This window comes from Stegodyphus dumicola, chromosome 8 (assembly GCF_044657685.1).
Source record: "Stegodyphus dumicola isolate Sdum_Otavi_A_Nest chromosome 8, ASM4465768v1".
Classification (NCBI taxonomy): Eukaryota; Metazoa; Arthropoda; class Arachnida; order Araneae; family Eresidae; genus Stegodyphus; species Stegodyphus dumicola.
This window is the reverse complement of record NC_140775.1, coordinates 69532129-69556996: the sequence shown is the minus strand read 5'-3', so window position 1 is coordinate 69556996 and position 24868 is coordinate 69532129. Positions and strand designations below refer to the sequence as shown.

General features: G+C 35.0%; 1 protein-coding gene across 3 annotated transcripts in view; it reads right to left on the bottom strand.

Moving 5' to 3' along the window:
* Nucleotides 1-24868, bottom strand: part of LOC118195922 (cytochrome P450 4C1-like) — a 66766-nt gene that overhangs the window by 27617 nt on the left and 14281 nt on the right. For all 3 annotated transcript variants that reach the window (XM_035367262.2, XM_085821974.1, XM_085821975.1), the window contains exons 4-7: nt 20680-20765; nt 16098-16288; nt 14454-14523; nt 146-272 (exon numbers count right to left, since the gene is read on the bottom strand). In XM_035367262.2, coding sequence (XP_035223153.1) covers nt 146-272; nt 14454-14523; nt 16098-16288; nt 20680-20765 — 474 coding nt within the window. The remainder of the gene's footprint in view (nt 1-145; nt 273-14453; nt 14524-16097; nt 16289-20679; nt 20766-24868) is intronic.

Genomic DNA, 24868 nt, shown 5'->3' with positions numbered 1-24868 from the left:
TCCTAATATTTACTCTGAAAATCATTATGATTAATTGGAAAAAAAAAAAAAAAAAGCTATGTATAATTCCATTTTTATTGTATTGTATAAATATTTTAAGAATGCAAAAATGTCAAAATATGCCTCTTCAGAAACAGACCCATACCTTTCTCGAAAACCCATGAACGTTTTGAAGGTTGGTTTTAAACTTTCGCCCTGATGGATGACAGTTGAAAATTAAATCACTCCAAAGCCACGGACGGAGAGCTCTATGTAGAAATGTTTCACCAATTCTGAAATACGGATAAAAAGGTTCCGTTATTAATGATTCCCTTTCTAAGTACATACATAAAAAACTTAATTTTTAATTTATATTCTAAATAATTAACTGTAATAAATAAATTATTTTATTTTCTGTGTTATCGGAGATTCATAAATATGCTGTTTTTTATTATTTAGATTCAACTAAGAATGCCCAAATTTGAATGATTATCGAAAATCGAATATAGTAGAGAGATTAAATATCTTGTTAGAGTAGGCATGCATACTTATACGCTATGCAAATACTTTAATATTCGCCGTGAGAGTACAAAATACTTTTTTTATTTTTTTCTTTCATGAAACATTTCTTTCCGCAATCATTACCCGAAGTACAAAAATCTATTTCAGTAATGAATACAGGAAGAAATTGCTTCATTGTTATACTGCTTTCATTCTTCCTGATTTATAAAACCATTGCGTTTTCATGAGATATATTAAACTTTAACTTAGGGGAAAGCGGTAAACCGTGGAAAAAATTTAAAGGGCTTAATTAAAAAGAAGTACAATTTGCATCAGCAAAAGTGACCCTATAAAGACTGTTAAGTTTTTCGGAGCAAGAAAAGTGACAGATCAACTGCTCCTTCGCCGAGATACGAACTGCGTATCTTCGAATTTGCTACGAGACGTGACAACCCCTCACGCTACATCAGCGAGCATGGGGCGATTCGATAATTCGTTACAATATAAACGCAAATAAAATTTTCTAATGAACAGAAATGTACAAAGAATAAAATAATAAAGAATATCAGAACTTTTTAGTTAAATATTTTATGTGAATATAACGAAGCCGATAAAAAACGGCATCTAAAAATTTTGGAATAGGGCAAGAAACCCGTGGTTACTGACAGTAAAAGTGTATTATAATGTTGTAAGGTATATTTTAATTTCATAACAGTTATTTTAATTTTAAAGTGCTTTCCTATCAATTTTTGGTTCCACTTACAACTCCCTACCAGAATGAGGTTTTAGAATCGCGTTGAATGCAAATGAGTTAGAAGTAGTATTTAAGGAAGGTTCAACTTACTTCGCGCGAGAGAGAGCTAGGAATCCTGAGTAGCGCGTGTTTCCCTTCGGGCTAAATCTCTCTTCAAGCTATTACGCTCGGCCGTATATTACGTGCCTTTTGATATTCGCCGGCTAGTTTAAATTAATGGCCAACTACATTAGATATTTGTGTTAGCTTCGACTAAGTCTCTTAGTTAGTTGCAGTTAGTTCTTATTTCTTATTTTGAGTTCAAGCCCGAGTGAAGGCTTTGTTGCAAGCCCGAGAAAGGGGGCAACTGTTCATCTTATTTTGAGTGAAATAAAGGGTATTTAACCCTTCTTGAGTTTACGTCTTCAGTTATTTGAACTCAGCGATAAATTGCTTAACAGTTCACCAGGTTTCTCAAAGTTCATTTAGTAGAATAGGAGGGACGAACCCTACAATGTATAGCAGGGGTTTTCAACCGAGGGAGAATTCACTTTTTAGGGGATTTCATAGTTCAAGCGGAAATTCGATCAGTATTTTATTTAGCTGTTGAGTACTTAGTTTTAGTTTTACGAACATAAAAACTACTTTTATTCAAGTTTTCGCATTTGTCAACATTTTCTTTATTTTCTGTTATAACTCATAAAACACATTAAAAATAATCTTTCGAGTTTGAGAAAGGACGGGGGAATGGGGCAAAATAGGTTATAAATCAGTGATGTATAGCATTCTGAAAACTTGCAGTGCTCAGCTTCATGAAAATTACATTCCTTACAAACTTGTTTATTCAACAAATGATTTGTCAAGATCAACAAATGATTTCTATGCTCCTAAAAGGCAATATAAAAATTTAAACCAGTATTTTACCCTCCACAATCCTGCAAGAAAATAAATAATAATCTAGAAATACATAATTTCCTTTTGCTTGGCGTTATGCATGCATAAAAACTTTCGCTAAAATAAATGATAAATTTAGTTATACAACAGGATATTTCCTAACGTTTTTACATCCGCTCACTCATCAGGACACTCAAATAAATGCTCATGGCAGGTACTGGAGTCTAACGGAATAAAAGGTGCCTCTACACTAGCTTTGAATGATTTAACGAGCAGGTTTCATCTGTCGGATACACCGATCGAAATCAAACTCTCAGAATTAGCACAGCTCAGTAACTCTAAAGACATAAACTTGATTCGTTTAAGAATAATACGAAATACGCGCCTGAAAATGAAAATTGCTTACAAGATAGGGTCTAGTAACAATAGCTGAGCATAAAATTTCGGAATTTGTAAAGGTATAGCTAACAAGACAATGAGCAACTAGGTTTTCTGAGATTTGGATATGGAGTTAATATCTGCAGGGATGAAATTAAATGCAACAAGTACAGAAAAACCTTAACGAACGCGGGGTTACGTTATTAACACAATGCGGGCACCTCAAAATTGGGTTCCCTTCCTCAAGATTGGGTTCCTAGTTAATTTTCTGTGAAAAAAACGGGTGAGGTACAGTTCTGATTGCGAAAATATATGTAATTTATACAAACTTAGAAATTAAAAGGGAAAAGTGAAAGAAATGTTAATTGAGAGAATTTATATTACTGCTTAAAAAGTAGATATATCATAAAATATTTTTTTAAATAGCTGGTGATTTTTGCTTGGGGCAATGTCTGACACAACTCATTAAGCGTTTCGTGGCAAACAGTGTAACGTTTTTGAATATCTCTCATATAGTGTCCTATTCACGCCTGACATACCTGACATGTAAATATGACTGACATAATAGGCTTTGATTGTTTTTATCATTCTTCAGTCTATTGATTGGATTAAGGAAGTGGTGTTTGGAGGAAGGAATTAAACTTATACATTTGGATGCGATCTTGCGAGGGCTTCAGTACCGTGTCCTGAAGCATTATCGAGAATTAGAAGAATTTTAAAGCTCAGGTTTTGCTTTTCTAAGTAATACCAGACTTCTTTAAGGAATGGATTTTCAAACCAGTTATTAAAGAGGATTATCGCAACACGGCCGATATTCTGCGGTGTACTGCATATAACTTTTTTTTTTTTTTTTTCCGAACGGCGAGCACTTGTCTGTTTTTTCGACATTGGCCACTCCTAAGGTCGGAAGTGGTGACCATTTTATTGTGGATGCACCTAATAGGCGGCCACCGTTACCGATCTTCGTTATGAAGGCGGTCATCATTATGAAGGGACAGACAATTTACATCCATGCCTTCTCTTGGACTCGAACTCGGGCCCTTCGGTATCGCAGTCAGGATCCCCTAACTCTACACCGTCTGGGTGGCGTACCCCGTATAACTGAAAAGGGAGACAATAAAAGAAACGCGCATATGCAAAATCGCATCCTGCAAGTCCGCGTTTGACAAAGGTTTACTAAAGCGAGAAATTTACTTATTAAGTGTGCATTATGTACTGACATTCATGAAGCTCTTCTCTGAATGATCTTCTCAAATATAAAAAAGAAATCAAAATAATATTCAAGTACAGACAATCATGTCCTAACAACAGATTGTTAGAAGAATCATATCAAACAGGGAAGCTTGTGCGGTAGGAGCAGGAAGCAGGATGTCAGGTGACGCGGCAAAAACAAAATTTGAATTCATGAAAGGTGATAATACCAGTTGTGACTTCTCTTCAAAATAAATTTGTTACTGCATTACAGCAGAAAGCTGAAGACTTAGGAAATGTGTTGTTGAGCCAAGAATCGAAATATGAAGATATGATAATAAAAATGCAAGGCAAATTAAACGCTAATCAAAATGAACTTAGATGTATTAAAGAGAAACACATGTGCAAAAGATACTTTGACACTGGAAAGTGTAGAGGAAATAGGATTGGCAGTTAAAGAAGTAGATGAATGCATTAGAAGAAATGGAGAAGTCTAGTTCCAAGATGGACTCCATGCTAATGGAATCAGGCAGCAAAAGCCTGAGAAGGAGTAAGTATTTAAATCAAAGTTCCACTGACTTCGAGATAGAGAACTGGGATTCCTGAATAACTCTCGTTTGCCTTTGGGATACATATCTTTAACTGTTACTACGCTCGGCCGTATTATGTGCCTTTTGATAGCTTCGCTAGCTAATTTTATATTACAGGCCAACTAGTTTAGAACTGTGTTAGCTTCGGCAAAAATCTCTTTAGTTAATCATTAGTTAGTTCTTATTTCTTACATTTTTGAGTTTAAGCCCAAGTGGAGGCTTTGTTGTACTCCCTGAGAAAGGGCCGACCGTGAAACTTTATTTTGAGCAATAAAGGGCCTTTTTAAGTTAACATTTCTGTTTTTAGACTTATTATTTAATACTCTATATAATTAATACTTATAATTATTTTTTAGACTTATTATACTCTCAGTTGGAACGATTATTCGCTTAGTAGTTCACTAGGTTCCTCAACACTTAGTTAATAGATCAAAGTGAGGAGCCCTACAAGTTAAAGTTTACAAATAATTTATATAATAGTCATAATTCAATTTTGTTTGATATATGTATATATCACTATTGTACTACCTAAGCTATTAAGTCGCCCAGGTGCCATTGATCAGCAAGACTACGCTCGTCCACATACTGCGCGACTCTCCCAACAATGTCTTCAAGAATTAATCATCTGTTTATCTCCTCATATACTATATACATGTTGAGTTTCGTGATAGTAGTTAATTTCCTTCTGAGTGGATATATTTTTTGTTTCAGAGTATCTATAGCGTCTTCTCGGTGGATCATTGATGAGCAGCAAGTGTGTAGCAGAATATCTGCTTTAGAAACCAATGTGCTTAAAAGTACATCATACTACAATACGAAGAATTTATGTTCCACTGCCGCTGCTAAACTGAGACATTAATTTTTCTACAAGATTGTAAGCTAACAATCTTTATGACCTTATTTCATTTTGCATTTCCCCGATGTTTTGAGACTTTGCGCAATTTTCTACATTTTTGTCTGCTGGAAAAGATTTAATCCTGTTTGAGAAATCTATGGAAACCTTTATTACGCTTGACTTGTAATCAAGGAAATATGGTACTTATGCATTTACTTTTTCACAGGTAATGAAGATTTTTTTAAAGATCCCATATTTTTATAATTTTTCATTTTTGGATATGGATACTAGAACAGAACCACGAAATTGTTAAAATATTCTGGGAAGCATAAGAAAAACTGTAACCTTTGGACCTAACATGCCGAGCGTTTTTTTCCCCCTTTTTAGAAGGAGGTAGAAATAAATAGTTAACGTTTTGAAGTGATTATATATATCATCTTCAGGATATTTTCTGGACCCTAAGTGACAACCCTAAGTGATTTTGATAAAAAAATCTGCAACAAGTGCATAAGTAGTTCTTTTATGGGCGGCAATGCTTTCTCTTCTTGAAACTGTCATCATTTTCTAAATATTAAAGAACCCACAATGATTTCACATATTCTTAACCTTTTTTTCAGACTACTACTAATAGATACTAAATATATCACTTACTAATATTACTAATTTAATTATAACTTACTCGTGTAAATAATATTATGGTTAATAACATTATTTATATGAGTAAGGTTAATTCAACATATATTAAAGAAACACAAGTCTTCACAATTATAATTTGTAAGATTCTGTACTGTGTACTTTTAAGTTACAGTTGAATGTGAAGAATCTTAAGAAGTAGTAAGTGAATAATCGCTTGAGTTCGTGATATAAAAAACAACAAGTAAGAAGGGTGAAATGACCCTTTATTATTCCAATAAGATGTAACAGACCTCCGTCTTGGAGTTGTACCGACACTCGGGATTGAACTTAAGAGACTATGAACTAAACTAAACTAATCTTAACAAAAAAAATATAGCCGAAGCCATCAAGCTTAAGGGAGAGTAGCATAAAAAGGCGGACGCGTGCTAGCCAGAATCTCTGGTCCTCTCTGACTAAAACAGTAGAACTTCGCGGTTAAATACTACTCCTCAAATTTGCATTCAAACGTGATTCTAAAACTACGTTCTGGCCGGAAGTTGTAAGTTGAAATTAAGAAACGATAGGAAAGGAACTTTAACTCAAAATTTAACTGTTAGGAAAAGTAACATAATCCTTACAAATTGATAGGCTCGCTAAAAGAATGATCACTGTTCACTTCAACTGAAAATAAATAAATTTCTTAAATTTTTAATGTTTTAGTTTCTAAAGCTTAATTATTCACTGAAAACAGAACTTTTAAATGATGAAAATCTTAGTTAAAAAAATATCCTAGCGTGATTGATCATAAAATCATCAGCATTCAGTTCGCAAAAATTATTTTAGAGCCCCCCAAATCATCATATTTATGACACAGATAAGACAAGATAGTAATAAGCTTCTTCCATGAAGCAAATATGACGTTTCTCGAAAGAAAGTTATAAAAGTTATGTTTCTTGAGTTCTGACAAGGATCCTGTGCGTATTATAATACCGCTCAGTAACGAGGATGTATGAGAATGTGCACCAATTAACTCATTTAACAGTCTGCTGAAATTCCAAAACTTTTTAATGCCAATATCGAAAAGGGTAAAAAAAAAAAGGGACAACAAAAAAATTCATTTAAAATTCCCGATCACGGCTCGTTGTATTCAACCTGAAATGGGTTGCAAGTTATCTTGCTTCAGAAATCAGTATCATCCTTCTGAAGGACCCATACACAATGGATTTTGGACTAAGTCGAAATTATTTTCGTACTCTTTGAAAGTATGCCTTTTTACAGGAAATATCAGTTTTACACTTTCAGTTGCAAAGTAAATAAGTGACGTTCGAAAAGAAAATGGCGGATGTACCTAATTAAGTACATTGTATACCTAATTTAATATTAATTTATTAAACAACGCCCTCAATACTGTGTAATTTTGATTTTGTTTCCTGCCAAGTAACGCAAAAAAATATATAATTAATTTGCTTTACAGTCAAGGTTGTTAATAACCATGAAAATCGCATTGAAGCTGTTATCAATCGACACTGAAGCTACATATTGAAACACATTATAATCTTTACTGCGGTTAAATAACTGAAATTGGATTGAATTTCCTAAAAAAGTAGGGAACTTCATATTTTTTTTCTGCTGTTTTGATTGATTTGTGATAATTTTTTTCCCCAGCAATTCTTTTTTTTTTTTAATTTGCCTCTGGAAAGAAGCATAATTGCTTTTTTACTAAATTGACTTTATTGTTGTATTTTCTGCTTTGTAGTCTCTATAATGGCATGTTAATTCAAAACAGTTGTAGGGTTTATATTTATTTTAACTAACATTTATTTTAAGTTTAAACTATCTTTCCTGTCAAGCCTTACTTTCCCCTGGAACTGCCAATGCCAGAATATGTAAATTTGAGTAGAACGCGCAAGGATTCAAATTATCAGCGGAAGTATTCTGATTTAAATAGAAGGAATCAAGTTCGGTGTGTGATATTCTTACTTCACGAGCGCGGAGGTAGTTAGCGAGAAATTGAAGAACCCCGCGTCTCGGCCTATGTGCTTGGCGGGAAGTAGTGTTAATCGTTCAAGCGCGCTTCAAGTCTGCTGAATTAGCAGCGGAGTTGTAAAACGCGGTGAGTTAGTTATTTTAGAGAGCCTCGTAGGTAGAGTCTTGTCTTTAAGTTCTTTTCAGGTTATTATTATTTTTATTTGACCGCCGAGTTGGCGCCGTCTGTAAGGGTCAAGAGCACGCAATTGTAATTTATTAAGTTGAATAAAAAGGGACTTAAACCCTTTACAAGACTCTGTGTTTTATCCTGTTTTCACAGTCACCCCTTGGTTGCGTGCAAGTTTTAGGCGCGCAACGTTACATTGGCGCCCGAACACTTATCGAACTGAAATGGCCGAAAATTGGATGGAAGCCGCTGGACAACACCAAGAAATGACAAGCCAGTTAGAAGGATTTGGATACCTGGTCCAGACTTTGAGAGCGTCAATCAAGCCAAACGTCCATTTCGACGGAAAAAATTCGGTGGCGGTATTTCTAGAAGGTCTAGAAAACCACTTTCAGCTCTACCCTGTTCCCGAAAGACAAACAGTTGCCATCGCCACATCAGCACTAAGAGGACAGGCCGCGCTATGGTGGAAAAACATAGGCAAATTTTTATTAGGGGAATTTGGAAGCCAGACGTATACATTTGAAAATTTCAAAAAATCGTTAGTAAAGGCCTTCCCCATAGTGAAAGATCGCGCACGGCTGGAAGCCGAACTATATAGTTTCTATCAACGGGATATAGCAGAATTGACGGACTTTATTCTACGAAAAATCAAGCTAACGGATATGCTGTATGGAAAGAAACCCGATGCGGAGATAATTGAAATAATATTACCAAGATTGTTACCAGCTGTTCAAGACTACTTTGAAATTAGAAACCCAAGTACATTGCAGGAACTCTTCGAATTGGCGGTGAAGTTTCAAAATCGCAGAATAGCGGAAAAAGCGAGAGGGAAAACATATTCTCAAAGTACCCGAAGGAAATCTTCAAAGGAGGAAACCAGAAATGGAAATCGCTCTTATGGGGGAAAAAGCTACCAAGCTAACGCATCGAAACTCGAAGGTCAAGGCCCAAAAAGAAAATTTGAAAAGAAACATCCGCGTACCCAGAAGACACAGATTGAAAGGAAAGCTTTAAACGAGTAGAGGGGCCTGTGAAAGGGAGGGTCCAGACCCCGGAAGTTTTAAAAAAACCCTCAAATAGACATTTAAATACGGTCATCGTAAAAAACTCACAGCTACCAATTATACAAGTCCTGGTTGGCGATGTACCAGTAGAAGCCCTCATCGATACAGGAGCAGAAGGAAATTTTATGAGTGAAAATTTCTTCAAAAAGAATTTTTATAGGGTACGATTATTTAAAACCAAAAATACGGAAATTATAGCGGCGCAAGGAAAAACATGTTACTGCATCGGGAAATTATCATTAAACTTACAGGTAAAAGAGGAAAGTCTCAAAGTATTAATTTTTGTGGTGAAAGATCTGCAACATTCTCTTATTTTAGGTATGGAGTTTTTAAGGGCCGCGAGGGCCAAATTAAATTTTCAAGATAGTTCCGTGGTGTTGGAGATGGACCAGAGGGTGGTGGAACCTGTGGAGACACCGCAATTGGACCTTAGCCATCTGAATGACCATGAAAGTAAAGCAATACAGCAAGTGGTGAGTAATTTTTCTCATTTGTTTTCAGAAAAACCAGGAAACTGCCAAATAGTAACGCATAAGATTCAATTAAATGCCGAAAAACCTTGTAGGACTAAACCTTATCGCTATGACAAACAAAAAGACGTAATCATCGAGGAACATATTCAGGAGATGTTAAAGAATAAAATAATAACGCCCATAAATAGTGAGTACGCGAGTCCAGTCGTACTATGTAGGAAAAAGAACGAGTTTCCTCCTTCGGATAAAAGGGCTTGGAGGTTTGCTATTGATTACAGAAAACTAAATAGTATTACCAAATTTCCAGTTTACCCTTTGCCGGTTATAGACGAGATCATTAGACAGATCAAATCGACAAGATATATGTCTACTTTGGACTTAACGTCTGGCTACTATCAAATAGCTATGAGACCCGAAGATATACATAAAACTGCGTTTATAACAAAATCGGGCACTTATGCATTTTTACGCATGCCTTTTGGGTTGTGTGGGGCCCCATCAACATTCCAGAGAGCTATGGACATTGTTCTAAAGCCTGTCCTAGGAAAATCAACTTTAATTTATCTAGATGATATAATTATAACGAGTAGTACGTTGGAACAACATATTAATGATCTAGAACAAGTTTTTAAATTATTAAAAGAGGCCGGTCTTACAATTAACGCCTCAAAATGCAAGTTCTCAACTAAAGAACTTAAATATCTAGGTTATAAAATTTCGCAAAAGGGTATAGAAACGCAAGATTCAAAAATAAAAGCTATTAAGAATTTTCCACCGCCCAACACCGCCAAGAAACTTTCTTCCTTCCTTGGGTTATGTTCTTACTATCGATCTTTCATAAAAGATTTCGCTAATATTGTTGAACCACTCTTAGTAATCAAAAGAAAAAAGGGTAAATTTACGTGGACAGCGGAAGCTAACACAGCTTTTGAAAGATTAAAAGAAGGGCTTATTAATGCCCCTGTTTTAAAATTCCCGGAGGGGGACGAAAACCTGGAAATTGCAGCAGATGCGTCAGACTATGCGGTGGGTGCGGTTCTTATGCAAAATAACCATCCTCTGGCATTTTTTAGTAAAACATTGAATCAGACACAAAGGAATTATACAGCTACAGAAAGAGAAACATTAGCCGTATTAATGGCTGTACACAAATTTCGAGTTTATTTCGGCAAAGCGCCAGTAACAGTCTTTTCGGATCATGCGGCTGTTGGTAGACTTTACTCGGGGAAAAACCTAACGCCCAGGTTAATAAGATGGGCTTTAAAACTCCAAGAATATAATATCACAATAAAATATAAACCGGGTAAGGAGAACAATGTAGCTGACGCACTTTCTCGTATAAAACTGGACGATGAAGGAAATGAACTTAAATGCGCTGTGTTGACTTCAAAAATTTTAGATTCTAGAGATACGGTTATTACTGAACTGAAAGCTGATCCTGAATTTGGAAATATCTATGCTTATTTGAAAGACCCCGAAAGCTTTGAGCACACAGATATCGATGCGATAAGAAATAGAGCAAAAAACTATGAAATAATAGATAATTTATTATTCTATACGAAAACAACAAACGAAAATCTTGAGTATAAGCCAGTCATCTGAGCCTCGCTTCGATTAAGCATTTTGAAGGAGTTGCACGAAGCAAAAACAGCGGGCCACCTAGGGGTGAGAAAGACTTTAAAAAGGGTACGCGAGGCGGTATATTTCCCGCAATTATACAAAATAGTAACGGCGTATGTCAGGTGCTGCAATCAATGTCAGTTAATAAATGATATTAATTACAGCCCGGCCGGGTACTTAAATAGCATTCGCGCTACATTTCCGAATGAAATTTTAGGCATAGATCTCCTTGGTCCCTTCCCCCAGAGCGAGTTAAATAAAAATCGTTTTCTTTTAGTAATAGTAGATCATTTTTCAAAATGGACAGAAATTGTTCCACTTAAACGCGCGTCAGCCAAAACAGTCGCAGATGCATTCTTACACAGATACATTTTAAAATACGGTGCACCGATAAAAGTCATTAGCGATAACGGAAAACAATTCATTAGTCAAATATTTGAAAACATATGCAATGGACTTGGCATACGCCATATCAAAATGGTTCCGTATAGACCACAGGCTAACATAGCAGAAAGAGTTAATAAAAACATAGTAAAAATAATTCGAAGTTACGTGAGCACACATCACAAGCGCTGGGATGGCTACATAAATGAATTAGCTTATGCTTTAAGAACGGCACATCATGATACTACGGGAAAAACTCCAGCAGAATTATTCTTAGGCCGAAAATTAATTACGCCTTTAGATAAATTATTCTTTGTGCAACAAAGAGAGCAGGAGTTTAAACAAAAAGATGTGCAAAAGTTGATTGATCAGGCGCTTAAAACCTCGGATACGGCACGAAATAGGCAGAAAACATATTATGATAGAAAACGCCGTGAAGCAGATTTTAAAGTTGGGGATAAAGTATTGAAGCGGAAATTTTCTTTAGCAAGTGCCCCAGACAATTTTACGGCAATGCTAGCTCCAAAGTTTGAAGGCCCCTATGTAATTCAGGAAATCAAAGGAGTAGTCTTATATCTTAAGAACGAGAGAGGGGAAATCTGTAAAGCAAGTCCCGACCAGGTGAAAAAATACTATAATCCAAATGATTTTGAAATCCTTAAAAGTTTCTTGCAGGACTCAAGTCTAAACGAAATAGAAGGTCCGGAGACAACAACAACTATTCCACCACCCAAGAAACAGAGAACTGAAGAGAGACCTAGCCCTTCTACAACCCGGACGTCGGTATCAAAAAGAAAAAATAATTTTCAAACTCCAGCGTTTAAGAAAAACAAGAATACAGATGAACCGGGTAAAGAAACCGTGGTAAAGAGAAAAACACCACCTACAAAGGATAGCAGGAGAAATTACACATCAAGGAGAACGCGCACACGGCCACAGAGTCAGGTGCCAGCAAGGCCGCCGTTCCGGAAACTGAAACGGCAACAGGAGGCACAAAAATACGAGGAACAGAAGAAATTCAAGAAGGACTCCAGACCGGAGGACGTCAAGACCAGCCGTCCCAGGAAAAAACGGAAATGCCAACAACCAGACGATTACTCCGCCAAGACGCCAGCATGTAGAGGACGCAAAAGAAAAAGCAACGTGGACGACACTCGGAGATCAATAAGGAGAAGATTGACATCCATGAAACCTCTAACTTGGGACCAATTCTGCCAAAAACGAATGACGGAGTTTCAAGCATCGAAAGCTCAAAGATAAGTTAAAACCTTCTATAATTTTTTTTTCTCTTTTGTTCCGAAATGTTATGCATAAGTACGAAGTTCTATGTTTTGACGAAAGTCAATATGTCTCGGTTGAGACTTAGTTTTGTTTTACTTTATTTAGCTAAGGCAAAAGTATCATTTTCTTTAAGTGTAAAAGCTAAAAACAAGCATTTTCTGTTGGTCGAAAGACTAATTCTGTTATGTTAAAGCCAAAATTTGGCCGAAGATAAAAAATAACTTCGTATTCTTGTATTAATAAGAATTTTAGTTTCAGTGCCGCCAGCTTGGCGAAGAAGGAGTAAAGTAAAAATTTATTTTCTCTTATTCATTTTATGGTAAATTGTAAAAATCATATGTATTAAAATTTTGTAAATGTACGTAAATACTTGAATGTTATGTAAAAGTAGAATTTAGTCTAGAAGCATAAAATTGTAGATGCTAAAAGTGAATGCTTAAAAGCAATGAAGTCAAAATTTAAGTATTTAATTGTAGATAAAGTCATGCTTTAGAGCGAAAGCCTGCATGCTTAAAGATGAATGAGGGGGAAGTTAGAATGAATGTGTTTTGTAGGGTTCTCCACCTACATTTGAATTTTTAAGAATATTAAAGTAGCTCATTGAGTTGTAGAATGTCGAGTAAGGTGTGTCTATTTGGTCGTTGAATTCTAACAAATCATGGTGGTTAGGGGAAGTGTTGTAAGACTAAAACACGAATATTCCCGTTTGACACCACACACGGTGGAGAGCCAGGGTAAAGTTAAATTAATGCTTGAAAAATTGAATGAATGTGAAGTAAGCAATAACTAAGAAAAACGAATCGTTTAAAAACAAAAATTTATTGTGTCAAGAAAGTGTAAATTATAATGTATGTAGAAAGATACTGATACTTATTCCTTCCAGATGCTGGAAGGAAAGACCAAGATTGATTGATGAAGTCCAGGAAAAGTTGCTGTAAGAAGAGAGCTTTATAACGATCAACAGAATTTTAGTATACAATTTCTTACATAAGATTTTTTTTTTTTTTTTGTGTAAACGAGGTTCTCGCCAGTTAGTTCAGAATTAGAGAAACTTACAACAGGTCGTTTGTAGGACCTGCTTCCAAGTTTTCCAAATTCTGGCAGCGGCAAATGTAGGGTTTATATTTATTTTAACTAACATTTATTTTAAGTTTAAACTATCTTTCCTGTCAAGCCTTACTTTCCCCTGGAACTTCCAATGCCAGAATATGTAAATTTGAGTAGAACGCGCAAGGATTCAAATTATCAGCGGAAGTATTCTGATTTAAATAGAAGGAATCAAGTTCGGTGTGTGATATTCTTACTTCACGAGCGCGGAGGTAGTTAGCGAGAAATTGAAGAACCCCGCGTCTCGGCCTATGTGCTTGGCGGGAAGTAGTGTTAATCGTTCAAGCGAGCTTCAAGTCTGCTGAATTAGCAGCGGTGTTGTAAAACGCGGTGAGTTAGTTATTTTAGAGAGCCTCGTAGTTAGAGTCTTGTCTTTAAGTTCTTTTCAGGTTATTATTATTTTTATTTGACCGCCGAGTTGGCGCCGTCTGTAAGCGTCAAGAGCACGCAATTGTAATTTATTACGTTGAATAAAAAGGGACTTAAACCCTTTACAAGACTCTGTGTTTTATCCTGTTTTCACAGTCACCCCTTGGTTGCGTGCAAGTTGGAGGCGAGCAACGTTACACAGTCAAAGCGTGAACTTCAATCTTTTTTCCTTCAAAATATTTAAATTAATTAATAATAAAATTTTCTTTCAAATTACTTACTCATAAATAGCTTTAACATAATCGCTGCAGCCTCCTCCTTGGGCGTTGATACGGACTCCCATGGCTGTCTCTGAACAGTGACAGAGAAAAAAAGATTCATTAATAAATTGGAACTTTAAAACAATTTGTTATGTATGGACAACTCATACAGCTATTCAAATGCTTTCTCCAAGGGGACTAACATTAAATATTGAGGAAGTCAGAGCTGTCAGCGTTCTTTTTTCCATTTCTGTTATTTTCTTCCCTAGCACGTTTTCTGCCGACAGTATTTGCGAGGGTTTCAAATACAGAATATTATAAACCCCAATTTTTTTTTATATAATCGTGCATGTTTAGGAATCTAAAGTTCGTTTAGATTCCTAAACATGTTATTTGATTAAATTTTCTTTTTGAAAATATGATTTATAGTAAATATGAAAACAATACGACTGAAATATTTGAAAAGATTTAAAGTGTATTTTAGGTATGATGTACGATTCTTACATTAAGCCATGATAAGTTTCTATAAACGTCGGTGTAACAAACATTCATTAGAGTTACTTTTATAGTTCATGAAAATGGAATGAAATGAAAGGCTCTTTTTTTAATGGCGAATTCTGAGCAACACATTATAACAATACAGACTAACGAAGAATAGCTTGTCTCTCTATACGTACCGTTGTTATAAATACAAATACTTTTTTTACCTCTCGGCTAACCTATATGCATATGTAAGATCTAAAATTTCGTTAATGAGTTTTCAGTGAATAAGCACGAATTAGGCTCCCCACAACACTTTTTTTTTTATGATGTCTGTGTGCATGCGTGCGTGTGTGTGACGATTTTGGCGTTCACTATAACTCTTACATGCAACTTCCAAAAATATTTATTTACCGTATTTAAGCTCTCTGCATTCATAAAAGGAGTTGATTTTTGTAAAACTGAACTATCAGAAGCGGTACTTTACACGAACCCGATAATAGTTTTTGATGGACAACCGAAAGTTATATTTTACTTGAAGCCTGCAACAGTTTTTAATGAAAACTATATTACAATACAATCCAAAATGTTTCAATTTTTATTTAAGACATTTTATACCGATGGATCTAGAGTCAATCTAGAGTCGAATCATTTTCAAATAAAAGGGTGCTGCTATCAAATATTATCGCTAGGAATTAAAGAATTAATACAGCAAATGCAAATAGTATAGCGAATATAAAAAATGAATGGCAACAAGCAAGTACGGTTAATTTTACTTAAAGTTCATTGTTATTTAAAACATGGCATTCGTGAGAGTTCATGTTCTAGCCACACGAGGTTTCTTTAACTTGAACTGAAGTGTCGAATGGAGTTGTTTTGAACCCTTCCTAGTTAGCAAGAGACTTATTTCCTGCTTTTCTTAACTATGTGATTTTTTTAAAAAAAACTTTGATATATATATATATATATTGGTTTGAAATATATCATGTGTAAATATATTACTTAGATAACTGCATTGAAACAAAAATTTTCGTGGAAGCGAAAGGGTTAGTTTCATCAATATCAAGAATTCAACATCTGTTTTATCAACATCAAACGAATGTTCATTAAGCTACCACAGTATGTACTTTAATGTCAAATAATTTAGAAATGATAAATAATAATACAAACAGTATTAGTACTTACGACAGATAATATCAAGTGTGCACATTGTTATTAGAGGCACAATGTCCACCCATGGTTCATTGACGACAGACTGTAATTTGGAGACAAGAACCATTGACTGCTCATCAAATATGGGTATGAAATCATCCAGCACTCGAAAGTGAAACGACGGCGTCAATAATTTCCGTCTGAAACGCCATTTATCTCCTTTGCTGCATAAAAAATATTTAAATTATTTCACTGTATTCAAGCTATAAATTTGTATTTCACTGAATTACAAAAGCAAGACAGAAGCGAGTTCTATAAAAGTAATAACGGAATATTTTCTCGTAGGCAAACCCGTAACCAAATTATTCTTTAACTTCCTGATACGACCACTCACAATGTACATGATGTTGATCTTCTGTGGATGTAGGCGCCTTATAAAGGTGCTGTTCAAAAGTAATTTTATTTATCTTCGTCTGTACAGGACAATTTCAGAAACTGCTTTAGGAAGGCGATGGCCAAGAGATCAAGAGATGTTTTACTGTATTTAAATTTTATACCGTTACATAGTTCTGATACTGCTTATGTTGGTATAAATTGGTGGCTTGCTGCTACTCGCATCTTGTATTTGGCATTCCTAGTTTAATATTAGTGTGCGACCAGCCTTATTATCGCGTAGCCTACAAGACCCGGTTATAGAATTCCAGATTTTAGGACACCCTTACAACTGTCCTATGCTTCGTCATACACATTATTGTAAATTTTTCCCCTTAAATAAGAGAAACATAGTTCTGAAAGGCCTTCGAGAGAGGCTCTGCGCCTACAGAATCGGACTGGCTCCTCAGTTCACACCCAGTTAAGTGAATAATCCAACTTTGGAGCTTGCTTGTCAAGCTACAAACAGACAGATGATTATTTTCCACAGAAAGGACGTAAACACCGAGGTATTGGTAAATGCACTATAATACTGAATGTTGTCTTTCTCATAACTTTTCTTAGTAACATTTTCCTTTACTTAGTTTGCTTTATTCTAAGAATATTGTAGTATATAGGAACGGGTGGGGCTCGTTGACCAGAGCGATAAATAAACAAAAAGATGCCACCTTCTTTTTGCAAACTGGTAATTCTTCGTCAAGGCACAAGAGTGCCCCGACATAAGACACAAAAGTACAAAGCACCCTGATGAAGATTATATCACCAAGAATGCGACCTTCGCCAAAATACCGGGATGCCCATGTGGGAAAATCTTAAGCTTCACGAATAGTCACCGACTTGTAGTGCCGTATCTTTATGATACGGAAATCATTATGAAACTCTCTTAGCATTGGGACATGTCAATTCCCTGCATTTATACACTGGAGTAAATAACTAGATACAACAATAAGGAATTTCCGATGGGTTAGCAATGACGGGGTTAAGATGATGTGTTTAGTACAGTGTTTCTCAAACTGTTTTGTTTTATAAACTCCTTTCGCTACTGCTAGAAGATCATTCTTTTACTTTCTTTTAAAAACTCAAAAAATACATATACATTTATTTAGGTTTAATCAGGGGTTCTCAACCAGGGAGGGATTTCATAGTTTTAGGGGAATAAGATATTGTAAGCCTTTTATTTACCTAAGTATTTTTTTGTTTATGAATAAAAAAAAAATTTATTTAAGTTTTGTTATTTATTAAAATTTTATCGACTTTTTGTCATTTAATTTATAGAAACATGTTAAAAAATAACCAAAACATAAATAAATGCGCACGTAATTTTCGAGTTTTGGAAAGGAACGAGGACGAGGATCTTCTAGCAATGGTAAAAGGGGTTGAGAACCACTTTTACCATTGTGGAAAAATAGATTGAGAACCACTGGTTTAGATTATTTTTAATGGCACCAGCAAGAAGCAGGTGGAGTCAGAATGAGAGCATGTTCCCTCCCTTAAAAACTATGAAATTTCCCCTAGGAAGTAATTCTCGCCCGGAAGAGAGTCCCCTGGTTTAGAACGTTTATCATTAGTTTATGTTTTTTCAGAGGGAGGGGGTGCCCAAGGTCCGTATAGTTTGGGGATGCCATTAAATGTTTTTCTTCAAATGAGTTTACTGTTTTTATTGCATATATCCTACAATTAGGATTAATGTTTCAGCCATTTTTAAACCATCCATATCAGGTGATGAGATGGCGTTATTGCAACCGGCTCCGAATCCCCGATAGGCTTATTCGCCTTCTCGTAATATATACACACCAAAATTATGTATGTTATTTATGCTACGGATCTAACCCGGCGCTTCTGAGGCCTCTAATAGAAATACGCCAAAACCACATCTAAACTTAATATATATTAGAAACTACAATATAACCAATTTTACTAATACTTCTAAAATTATGTTTTAATGTAAAAGGTATTTCTTGAGAGAGGGATATGAATTTGCCGTTTTCAGTAAGAATCATGTTTATTGAAAACTATTTGGATAGAAGGCGTAGCCAAAGCTCTATCCAAGATGTTCTTTTGAATTTTCTTTTCTTTTTTACTTTTTGTATACTCCATAGATGGAGAAAGTTGCTCGAAGATCTAAAATGCTTTCAACAAGAGGTGACACGAATAAGAAATGTATCTGAATCGCTAGTAATTTTGGTAAGCAGAAATCACTCATTAAAAAATTACATTCTGGAAGCCTTCATCTTGTAAAATCTCAAAGAGTACATACTACATCAAAATTTCGAAAATTTTAAAATGATTAAAAAAATTAAAACATAAGAGTTATGAGATTGAAAAGAAACTGCTATCTGATGAAACTATCGTAAAAGCTTAACTTTAAACTGCTCCACACATTAAACTGAAATCAACATAATAATATGTTACTATTTTAACAATTAGTTTCCCAAAATTACAGATACATAAATTGCAAAAATTATAACATAAAATCATATTTTTAAAATGAAATGCTTAAAATGGCAAAACCAAATGATAGGAAAAGTTTGCTATGATATTATTTGATTTTAAGCTAACGCCACGTGTAGACTAACACAATTTTTTAATAAAGAAAACAATAATTCGTTAGTATCTGGGTGTTTATTTTAGAGGATTCCTTCCGTACAAGACTGGCAACAAATATTTGCCTCAAATGGCAATATTTTCTGTTTCGACGAGACACGAAATATGCTTACCGAAAACAACAATTACTTTTTCGAATACATTTAAAAACTCACTTAAATTCATTTTCTTTATGTTACATATTAGACTGTAACTCTCTGTAATCTGATTGCAAGTCAGTCGATATGTTTGATGTTAACCGAGAAGTGAGTTGCAAATACACTGAAATGCAGTTAATGTTTATTGAAATCTTGAAATCTATCTTCAAACTTATCTGAAGTAAAAGCAATTAATTCAGTACATCTGTTGCTGTTTAAACGATTTTGTGCAGACAGAAATCCAGAAAGAATTAAATCAGTACTTCGAGAGTAAAAATGCAGTGATGCACCTTAATTTCAAATGTTTTTAGTCTTTAAAACATCATTCATTGGTTGCTTTCGGACGTTTTATTCAGTACACTTAAGTATGCAGCCATATCCAAATAAAATCAACCAAAAGTTTCCGAATTTTTTAATTCACAATCCAATACATTCGGTTTTTCATTTGTTTTTTGGCTGTAAGTCGCGAGCCGAATTAACCATCTCTTAGAAGCGCAAGGGAAACATTCCTCTTTTCATTACACTGTTATAACTAATAAGGCATTCAGTCAACAGTATGTTATTCAATTATAATACTCGGATTTTCAGAGTGAAGTCAGTGGATTTTAATCCTCATTTTCCAGAATACAACTGGGCTAAAATATTTTTAAAACGTAAGAGAGTCATAACTGATATTAAAATAAGCATATTTTGAAATTATACTACCGCAAAATAAATTTTTTTTTTTTCAAAAAGACTCTCGTCGATTGTAATAAATGCGAATAAATGGTTATCCTTAATATGCTCATGATGCTCATGATTAAAATAAATAATGCTAAAATATTCCTGAAATTATCAACAGATTATCAAGAAGAAGCCGGCAAACGTTATGCGGCAGCATTGTTAGAAGCATTATTTTCTTTCTTTTTTCAAGACCTTTTACAGCAGCTTTATGACACGCTAAAATAGCTCTCTTCATTGTTGGGTTATAAAAAAATGACATGTGCTCTTCTCTTTCTACGGTCTTTACTTATGACGCAATTTTAAACCGTGAATAAATAACTGTTCTGGAAACACGGCAGTGAAACATTTAAGTTGTTGGAAGTTAAACGGCAGAAACGGCCTTGGTTTCCATTTTTTAAAGGATGCCGAATTGTTTATGGATGCGCTCCGCAGAAGTACATTTATCCAGCCTTGGAAATAATTTGGATTTTTCACTACAGTTTTAAGCACTCAGTCCTCAATGTGTACCGTTTATATTCTAACAGTTTTCCGGTTCCTCCTGATCTATATGAATCACGATCTCAAATTTTACGAATGGTAAGCGTACAATTATTGATAATGTAGTTTCGCATCTTTAATGCAGAATTTCAGTTATTTATTTATAAATTACACTTTAAAAAGAACTCACAGAATAAAATGCTCATTTTTCACAGACTTTTTATAAATGGAACACTGCTCACCTTGTAAGAAGGCCAGTTCCCAACCAAGGATGCAAAAACTGATATTCACTAGACTTTTCTATTGTAACATTGCTGCTTAGTACCACCTGCAGAAGCAAACAAAACACATTATTAGTCCTTATATCATGAATAAAATTTAAGAAATATGGCTATAATTTTTTATTTTCTCAAACACTGATCCTAACACACATACAAATACAAATGGTAAACGATGTTATGAAAACAATTTCAACAGTGCGAGGGGAAAGGCTTCTGAAAATGTATAATTATTATAAATTATATATATTATAATCTTACTTTTTACATGGTCTCCATACAGAAAAAAAATCCTGTTTAGTAAAAGACTCATTGAAAAATTTGATTGACGATTTAGTAACTGCAAGCGTGCCATGTCGTTTTGCGAAAAAAATAGACACAGACATCTGAGAGCAAATTTATTAACTTAGGTTATTTTTTAGTACCTACCATAGAACAAAATTAAGGATATTTCAACAAAATTTCAGATGCAATAAAAATTTTGCTCATTCCCGCAATTAATGGCTATTGGGCGAAACTAGCATTAGCTATAAGTCAGCTCGCGCATTCTGCAAACTTCAGTGGTAAAATAATGGTCGGAAAAAATACATTTCTTTCACTGGACTAGATGAAACTGAAAAATAATTTTTCAACTTATTTATATTATTTATTCATATGTAACATTGTTAGACTATTCATTTAAATATTTTCTTTTTCATCGAGTTTTTAACTTCATTTGTATAAATAACCTGCAATAAAATTTTAGCAATAAGAGATGCATAAGAATATATAAGTATGTATTTTTGTGTACTTGTTATGAGATCTGCCTTCAGATCTGCGAATTTACATAAGTTAGATTATTTAGAATCGAAAAAGGTCACAAGAGCTATTTGCTAAGGAGGAAATTTTAAGGAAAACTGGCCTGTATTCAAGAATTTAGATAGATTTCTAAATTTAAGTTTATTTCATAACAATAACATAAATAACAAAATAATATTATTATTTAGACATGACAGAGAACAATTGACAAACTGAATTAAAAAAGAAAATTAAAAACAAACTGAATTAAAAAAGAAAATTAAAAACAAACTGAATTAAAAAAGAAAATTAAATAAAAAAATGAATCTACATCATTACAAAAAAAAAAAAAAACAGTGATTTGGAAACGTTTGTAGAAATTGCTTTTCTAGGATTTCTCGAGGGGGAGCAGGAGAAAAAGAAAAGATTAAGTAACTTGATTGTTAGTTTTCAATTGAAAAATTAAGAATGTCTAGTAAGAAATATGGCCACAACAAGATTTAAAACAAAACAGAAAAAAAAAAAAAAAAAATAAATAAAAAAAATAAAAATAAATAATAATAATAATAATAATAATAATAATAATAATAATAATAAATAAAAAATAAATAAATAAATAAATAAATTTGAATTAATTCAAGCACTGACCTTTCTTAAATTTTGAATGAATGAACTCATAATGGAAGAAACTCTACTCTAATTCTGCCGAACTTTAATCTCAATTACATCACTTCATGTGAAATTTCAGAAATGGCACATTCATTTCTACCATACAAGGTTTAATGTATTGCGTCGCCCAGACATTAACCTAAGTATTTTAAAAGAGAGGCGTGGTCAATGCTTAAATGATAATTGGCCCATCAGCGGCCGAGCGGTAAAAGCGCTGAACACTGGTAGTTCGGTCCGGGGTTCGAGTCCCGGTGAACGGGCTAGCTGCATGGGCGTTTTTGTGGTTTACCCCATGTGTAACGTGGATACGAGCCAGTTTCCCTTAGAAAGACCTCCACGGGGCATCCCTCCCTTTCCGTCTAGTGCCTAAAGGCGAAGCACGTAATAAGTAAAAAATGCTAATTGCTTATGCATTATGCCCAATTGAGCTTTAATAAACTATATTGATCTAATCCCCTAAGGACAATCAGAGTAGCAAACATCAGCTAGTTCCCAGCCGGGAAATCGGAGCAGGTACGTGTGGTCAATAAAATGTCACAAGAATCTCAAGAATGGCGGCATGAACAGCCCATTATAGAGGTCACAAATAATTTATACCTCTGCTTGTCTTAAAAATTACCTTTTCTAATTTCTTTTTAAGAACAAAATAAAATATTTTTGCTAAATTAACCCTTCACCACCATATGTTTCTATAAAAAGTATAATTCAAGAATAACAACAATTTTTATTGCATTTTTTAGATTTTTCATTACAGGGAAGGGAAATTTCATTACTGGGAGGAGCGAAACGACTTTGGAAGAGAAAGAATGTAACATGATGTATTGAGTAAAATAGTAATGAAACGTAAAGGTATTAGAAACTTGAAAGCATTTGGAAGAGCGAGACTGGAAAATTAATATCATTAAGTAAACGAGAAAAATTATTAATGATGTGAAAGTATTCAAAAGAACCCAGTTGATTAAATGAAGAAGCTTTACGGATAATTTTTGAAGATCCCATATTAAAATGTAATTAAGTGACCGCCATATTTTAGTAATTAAGTTTGCTAATTTTTTTTTTCTTTCGAAATTTAATTCATCTTCCCTGACGAGAAATTTCAGGGCCTTTTTCAATTTGGCCAATATACACAAAACAGCGCGATACATATCAAACAATGCTAAATTAACACAATAAATTAAAAGGAATTAAAAGCACATATGAGATCTTTAAGAATCAAAAAATGAATTTTACTGATAAGTGAAAAAAACAACTTAAATATTAAACTTATGGAGAAGTCGAGAAATTTTGTAATTGATAGATTACAAAATTACAATTAAATAATTATTGAGTACGTGTCAGTCAAACGTCACTGTAGACTTACTATCTTGTTGACTAAATGTCTTGACATTTAAGTGTCCCGTAGGTAAATGTCCTGACGGCAAACTCTCTGCGTCGGCCAAATTTCCTGTCGGCTAAGTGTCCTTGTCGTCTAAATGTCCTGTCAGCTAACTGTCCGTGTCGGCTAAATGGCCTGTCGGCTAAGTGTCTGCGTCGGCTCAATGACCTGTCGGCTAAGTGTCCGTGTCGGCTAAATATCCTGTTGGCTAAGTGGTATCGGTTATGTGTTCCGTCGGCTAAGTGTCACGGACCCGTGCTGAAAGCCTCACATCTTCTCTGCATGGAAGTTCAAACATTCTCAAACTTTCAGAAGTGTCTTGGATTTCCCAGATAGCTGCAATGATGCCTGCTATAAGGTCCTCAGTGCTATCAATGGGGATTCGTAGATAACAGATTTCATATGCCCCCAGAAGAAGTAATCCATACATGGTCAGGCGATCTGGTAGGCCAATTCGCTGGGTCATCACGGCCAATCCATCGTTGGCCAAATATTGTATTTATATGGTTACGTACAGAAAGGCTGAAATAGGCGGGGCTCCATCGCGCTAATACCACAGGGAAAGATACGTCGCAGCGGATCCTAATAACTCTTTTTCCAAGAATATCAAGTCTGCAACTTTCAGGCGATCTGGCAACAGGCATGGCCCGATGAGGCGATCCACTATCATGACGGTCCATACGTTTACCATAAAACATGTCCATGAAGCGCGAGTACGTATCGCACAAGGGTTCGACATCGCCTGTACATAGCTGTTGAAATCGCCTGTACATCGCCTGTAGTGAAAATACCCTCTCTTATGAAATTCGCCTCATCTGTGAACAACTCAGCGGCTGAAAAATGGGGATCTGTAGTTTGTTTCTGCAAATTCCAAAGGGAAAACTCCTGACAAGGTTGAAAGTCACATTCTCCCAATAACTAGACACGCTGTAAGTGATATAGATGCATGTCACTGCTATTCAGAATCCTCCACAGGGCTGTAGCGCCAAATCCCGATTTCATTCGCGATAGCTAATGTACTTCTACTGGGAACGCCCTCTGCCAGACTAGCACAGTTTCCTCGTCGGCTGGTGTATGTGTCGTTCGATCACGATTATGGGAGGCCTTATTAACAGAGCCGCTGTCACATAATTGCTGGTGGAGGCGCGCAGAAATGGTACGGGCGGGAGTTCGCCTCAACATATACTTTTGGACGTACAACCTCTGAGTGGCTCGACCATTTTTCTCTCAGTTCGTGTAGTCGGTCATCCTGTAACCTCCTGTCTGCGTGCGAAATGAAGCTTCATTTGATACTTTGATACTTGCTGTTATGCTGAGCTCAGCGTGAAGATA